A 7,099-nucleotide genomic window follows, 5' to 3' on the forward strand; every position below is an offset into this window, starting at 1 on the left:
GACTTGAATCAGAATCTCCAACAATTGTACATAAATTTATCTTTCCACTCGTATTCTTTGAAATACTTATTTCATTAATACAATCTTCCAATACCAATAGTTCTAAATAGTTAATTTTTCTTAAAACTGATCTGTAAAACTGTATTTGTTCTGGACTCCACCACATACAGTAAAAATATACATAATTGATTTGACGTATAAATTTTTTAAATTGCATATCTAGTCTTAATTGATGCAACATATCTAATACATTGAAGTATTTTTGATCAGTTTTTTCTACACTTTTTTTCAGAGCTTTTTTCTTCACAGCTGTTTTGGTCTTCAGAGCTTTCATCTTCACAGCTGTTTTGATCTTCAGAGCTTTCTTCTTCACAGCTTTGATCTTCAGAGCTTTCGTTATTATAGCTGTCTTTGTTACATTGCTTCAATCTATATTTCTGATCATTATTTTTTAGATTATAATTTATATCATTCTGCTCATTTTCTTCTCTTTCATTGCAATTTGTTGCATTTTTTCCATTCTCGTTATCACGAAAATACTTTAGTAGGTTCGTTTTAACATTTTGTCTGTCTTGATGAACATATTCATATATGTTCCTTCTTTTAACGTCAAGTTTTTCACTAACTTGAGTCCAAATTGCATTTGACTCTGGTAATAAGTGTTCATTTTCATCAAATATTTCTTTCAACTTTTTCAGCTCTTCTAGCCTCACAGAATGCTGTACAGCTCGTTTACCAGCAGGCATCCTAATTTATTTAAAAAATTTAAGTTATTGTTATAAAAAAAGTTAAAATAAATAGAAATAGAAATCATTTCATTGTTTACCTAATTTATATAACCTCCTTACGTATCCTAAAACATATAAACTGTTGAAACGTTCATTCAAGTGTCACTTATGTTTATTTCAGATTTTTAATGACTTTTTATGACACTCATTATTAAATATGTATAATGCAAATAATGTTTTTCGATATGACTCGAGCGGGCGAAAGCTCAGAGAACAAGAGCATTCTAAAAACAAGGCCGGTAACAGCTGTATCTTCCAGGATAACCAACAGAGAACAGATTTCGAGGAATAGCGCGACCAACCCAACCGTCGCTTTTTTCGTGAGAATTCGCCCATAAACTTGTAATCACAGTATAGACACAAGCTACGTCTTTTTTATAGTCAATATAAACAACTAGAATCAACTGCAGTTAAAAAGTATTTTATTGTTTGCATAAATATTAAGAATATTCAAACTTTGTTGACAATTATATATCCACCTTTGCGTTTGTATTATTCTTTTAAGATTTGTCAAATTGAGGTTATGTTCACATCTAATTCGAATAGTTTGTAACTATTATCCATTTTTTAATTCAGGATATTTGATAAAACTTGTATTAATGGAATATGATAGTGTTATTGCTAACTTGTTGAAAAATTACCATAATATGATGAATAATATATTCTAAACAATAATATAAATTATGTGATTTTTTTGCAGATCAATCGCATCTTGAGATATTAACTATCTTATAAGTATTTGCTACTTAGATGAACAACTACACTTTTATAATGTTTGAAACGTCTTTTTTTATTAAATTTTTTTTTTACATGGCATTTGGAACTCGAAAGTTCATCGCCTCATCTACGCAAGCCTTCCACGCTGCCCTATCTTGTGTCAACCCCACCCAAGATGCACCTCTCCGATCGACACCCACCCGTCCTATTTCTACTAGATCCGCTTTTACGTTGTCCTCCCATCTACGTCTAGGTCTATACCTAGAGGTCGCGTTACCATCGGCCTGCCCTTCATGACACGCGCTGCCGTACGGTCGTCTCCCATTCTCGCGACGTGCCCTGCCCATCCCAATCTGCGCGATTTTATTATTCTGTTAATATTTGGTGACGCGTACAGATTTTGTAAATCATCATTGTGTAGTATCCTCCATTCCCCGGTTTCCTCATCTTTCTGCGGCCCGTATATTTTTCGCAAGACTTTATTTTCAAATACCCTACAACGGTTGTCCGCCTGCTTAGTGAGAGCCCACGTTTCGCACCCGTACAGAACCACCGGCAGTATTATTGTCCTGTATATTCTTATTTTAACGTTTTTAGACAACAGCCTCCACTTAAGTAAATTACTCACGGCGTAGAAGCAAGCATTACCCGAATGGAGTCTCTTATTTATTTCGACATTAATCTCGTTTCTATCATTTATGGTCGTACCCAGATACCTGAATTCGCTAACCTTTTCAAAAGTAAAATTCCCAACTCTGAGATCTTCCTCCCCTCTGCAGATGCCTAGCTTATCCACAATCATGTACTTTGTTTTTGATTCACTCACTTCTAACCCTGTGTACTCCACCAATTTTTTTATTAAATACAATTGATAATTCACGGTATAGTACAAACAATGTTTCCATAGTATACATATGATTTATACACACTGATATAAATAAAATTGTTAAAATATATCTAATATTTTATGTCTTACAGCAATGTCTCGTTGCTCAGCAGTGTCGGTTGATCAAATTTTCGAGATCTTGCAAAAAAAAATTGTTTTTGATAAAAAGAAAAAAAAGCTATAGACAATTGCTCAAAAATTGAATTTACAATTTCCTTTGATAAAATAGTGTTGGAATATGTGTACGATCTCCCCCGACACCGACGGCAGATCCCTCGCGTCGCAGCGACTCTAGAAGCGCTCGCCGCCAAAACCACGTGATACGGCGCTGAGCTCGGCGGCGCTCTCCGCTCGCCGCCTCACTCTCTACGAGATAGTCGAGCTGCACGCACGCCTTCGGCTCTTGTCCCGCTCTGTCTAAGTTTAAACTTTAATAATAAAGTTACGCTACGCTCTATTACTTGATACTCTGTCTTTGCTTCTTTATTTCGTGCAACCTTATCGCGTCCGGATCCTTATATACCGACAGGTTATGGGCCCAGCACGCTTTCACTGCGCGAATTAGTGAAAAGTGACACGAAAAAAAAAAATAGAAGAAAAGCCAAGAGAAGTCGAGACGAGTTGACACCTGTACAAAGACACGAGAACGACCTAAGCTGAGAGACAAAAGAAGGAAGTCACGCAGCCAACAAGCAACACGCCCCGCTGTCCAGAGCCTGAAGGTCAGCACTCGATTCCCTGGTAAACGGTGAACCAAACAAAGGCAAAAGTCACGATGGCCGGAAAATCCTACAAATGGGCAAACCCGCAAACTGCACGTAAGTACGCATAAAAATAAAAACGTGCTTATGAAACTCGTGAAGTAAAATCAGCGGTACGCGAGTGTATAAGAAAAGTGAAGTGAAAAATAAAAATCGCGAGATAAAAAGCCGCATTAGAAAAGAAAAGGCGCGAAAATCGCGGAAAAGAGAAAGGCGCGAATCAGTGTTGCATCAGTTCGGCTTGTCAGAACTCGAAAATCCGAACGCGCTTAAACAAAGAAAGTCGACCAAAACAAAAACGCATTTCCGAGAAGTTCAAACGAACAGAAACGCGCGGTAAAAATTCCCGGTACGAAGCAACAGGCGAAAGAAAGGGGGGTTGCTAGGCAACCGAGCCAACATGGCCGCCTCATCTCTCTCCTGCACGTAAGCTATACGGAACGGAGGGAGAGTCGCCGTTGCCGCGCTCTCGGCTCACGACGACGACGCGCAAGTTCAGGCGCACGCAGAAAAAGACGACGCTAGTTTAACCTGGCTCGTAATAGGTTAACACGCGCGTGCATGAAAACGGAGGGAGAGTTGCGGTCATTACAACCACACGTAGCGGAAACGATACACGGACGCGCACGCATACATACGTGCACAAAAAGTTCGCGCTGAGTCAACTCAAACGTAAAGCGAAGTCAATACAAGATTGTGCGCAAGCGCACACGAATTCACGTGACCGCTCACTTGTTGCGCGGCAATTTTTGAATTTCTTAAACGCACACCTATGCATCTAGTGCAAGTCTGCCTGCATGCTGCACTGTTTACAGACACCGCGCAGGTGGGGCTGCTGATGCATGGGTAAACTAAGCAATCATTTAACGTATTAAACTAGCAGAAAATCATCTATAAAGAAATTTAACGCGATAAACGCGAACGTCGGCTTTCGCATCTAGTGTAAGTCTGCCTGCGAGCTGCACTGTTTACAGACACCGCGCAGGTGGGGCTGCTGGTGCGCGAGCTCACTCTGCAATAAATTAAGCGAAGAATTAATTCAACACAACGACTCTGGTTTATCAAAATAAATTAAGTTTGAATATTAATTACAAAATCTTTCGACAGCACGTAGCACAAGTACTGACTGGGATGACATACGCGCCTAGATTCTGGAGTACTACGACCTGAAGGACAAAGAACCAAATGAGAGTTTCTATCTTCAACTCTACGGCGGAGGCGTTTGGTTAATGAATTCTAGGGACGAAACACTCCAACTAGGTAATGAAGTAAAGTCATAAATAACAATATTTATATGTAAGTCTACACTTGTACGGAAAGTTTGACGGGCTACTAGCCAACGTAACGTACGACACGAAGTCTGTGCGGATCTGTGAGAGGTTTAACACGAACCCACGAATGTGACTTGGTACGTGCGCACGTACAGATACTTAGTCAGTGTCCCACGCTCAAAAACTAGACCCTCACACAGATCTGCCAAACCTGCTCTCGTGCTTAGTGGGTCTCGGACTGTGGGAGCCGTGCTTAGGCACACATTCCGCAAAAAGAGACTAAGTCGGTTTGGGAACTTTGTCGAAAAGTGACTGGACCGACAGCAAGGTGGCCCGATACTTGTGCACAAAGTATAGGGAGCTTTGCAGGGGTATCCTCTCAACCGCAGACTAACGTTTTTTGTATATTTACAGACATGAACATCCTCAGTTTGGAAGAAGCAGCCAGACTCCTGGAAGTGTTGAAAGCTACAGAGGATCGAGTGGTAGGGTTGAGAGGACCCGTAAGCCACTACAGCGACGCAGGGAGAGCAGGAGCCACTACGTCCACGCCCAGGGATGACGACCAGACATACAGCATGAATGAGATCACCAAGCTGTTGCGTGAGAGCACCCTGGCTCAAGTCAAGCTCAGCGAAAGGCTGGTAGAAGGAATGAAGTCCCTCGTGGAGGAGAATGCTAAGATGAATCAAAACTTCGAAAGGTTCACAACCAAGATCAGCGGAGATGTACAGCAACTGATGAGGTCCGTTGATAGTCTGAAGCTCAGAGGGCAGGATGGACAGGCAGTAAAAGATTGGCAGGAGAAGCCAACTCTTTCAGCCAACAACAAGCCAAGCATCGTCAGCTGTACACGCCCGGCAGAACCGATCAAGCTGCATCCACGAGGACGCGGACGTGGCTTTCGACCAGCAAACCGCAATCCGCTCACGCTCTTGGCTCCTGGACCAAGGGAGTTCGGACCTGCTGAACCCAGGTGCTCGTCCACACTAGTGGCCGACTCGTACGAATGGAACGAGAAAAATGAAGTAAGGAGAGAACAGTCGCCATATAAAGATTGGCGCGTTGAATCCGCCGAACGTCTTGGAATCGCGCTCGACGATTTGAATGTAAGTAGACGTTTTTCAAAGTCTGATCTGTCCAGATGAACTCGAACACGATAAGAATATCATACGCGAGATAATTCTGAACAGAATTGATGATAAGTATCACCTATACACGATGAACATAAAAGATCCAGTTGAATTACTGGATAAGATTAAAGAAATTAAAAAGAATGAATTGAGAATTAATGCTCATACAGCCCAGAAACGACTCTTCAACTTAAAGCTCAACAAAGATAAAGAAACGGCCTTTAACTTCTGCTTGAGGTTTGAAGACCTCGTAAGAAAGTATGAAAGTAATGAAGGCATAGAAAAAATGAGCGATACGGCAAAGAAAAGTCTACTGTTCAACGCAGTAGAGCAAGCCTACCCAGAGATCATTACGGCAGAGAACGTTGCAAGCCATGGTACGGGTAGGAAATATACTTACAATGAACTAAAAGATTTAATTTTCCAGATTGATGACTCGGAAGCAGACTCAAAGTAAGAAAATTGTATCAGCTGAAAAAGCACAGGGTGAAACAGAAGGCCTAAACATATACGACCCAGATGCACTGATGACGTTTGGTACGTCAGAATCAGAAAAAATGCAGGATAAAATTGAAGGCCTAAGTGAATATGAATTGTATACACTACTGACAGGTATTAATGGGGATCCAAAATCTTACCGAGAAGCTGTATCATCACCAGAAGCAGATAGATGGCAAGAAGCCATAAACAAAGAGAGAGAAGCACTTCAGAAAAACCGAGTATATGAAGTAGTCAGTAGAACTAGCTGCGACGGTAAAAAGTTAAACATCCTGGATTCGAGATGGGTATTCAAACGTAAAGACAGTGGAACAAAATACCCCGACTACAAAGCAAGAATTGTCATACGAGGTTTTAAGGATTCAAATTTGTATGATCTTTGTGAAACGTACGCACCAGTGTCAAGACTTGCACTAGTAAGAGCTGTACTGACTATTGCTAATAAACACGACTATGTGCTGTGGCAACTGGACGTAAAAGCAGCGTTTCTTCACAGCCCTATAAAAAAGGATATATTTCTAGAAATACCAGACGGTTTTGAAGAATACGAAAATCAGAAACAAACGAAAGTTTGGAAACTTCACAAATCTCTTTATGGCTTGAAAACTAGTCCAAAGAATTGGAATGAACACTTTTCAGAATTCGCTAAACAACTAAAATTCCAAGCGAACAGTAGAGATCCATGCCTGTTCATATACGCCGAAGACAAAAGCCGCATAATCATGCTGCTGTATGTTGACGACATATTGCTGACAGGCAATGACGAGCCAAAGATGAGAGAAATACAGAAAGAACTGAGTAAAAAGTTTGATATGAAATTCCTGGGTGAACCTAAAGAGTTCTTGGGAATCACTATAACAAGAAACAGTAAGGAAAGGACCATAAAACTGGACCAAATTAAATTCATAAATAAGATGCAAACGAAATTTGGATATGCACAAGCTAAAGGTCAATCAACCCCCATGGTAACAAATCAAGTGCTGAACAGACAACGAAAACAACGAGAGGAAGAATCAACAAATGACAAAGCTATAAACCAGCGTGG

At 40.7% G+C, this 7,099-nt stretch overlaps 1 protein-coding gene across 1 annotated transcript; it reads right to left on the minus strand.

Moving 5' to 3' along the window:
• Positions 1–21: 21 nt before the first annotated feature.
• Positions 22–1,402, minus strand: LOC116738574 (GATA zinc finger domain-containing protein 24-like). The gene is made up of 2 exons (XM_032599563.1): positions 827–1,402; positions 22–747 (listed from the first exon to the last, which is right to left on the minus strand). Exon 2 carries the CDS (start codon positions 744–746, stop codon positions 267–269), a length of 480 nt encoding a protein of 159 aa, XP_032455454.1. The 5' UTR covers position 747; positions 827–1,402; the 3' UTR covers positions 22–266.
• Positions 1,403–7,099: the final 5,697 nt, after the last annotated feature.

This window comes from Nasonia vitripennis, chromosome 4 (assembly GCF_009193385.2).
Source record: "Nasonia vitripennis strain AsymCx chromosome 4, Nvit_psr_1.1, whole genome shotgun sequence".
NCBI lineage: Eukaryota > Metazoa > Arthropoda > Insecta > Hymenoptera > Pteromalidae > Nasonia > Nasonia vitripennis.

Excerpts from the sequence above, each read along its gene's own strand:
- LOC116738574 (XM_032599563.1), bottom strand. The coding sequence starts at position 746 with ATGCCTGCTGGTAAACGAGCTGTACAGCATTCTGTGAGGCTAGAAGAG.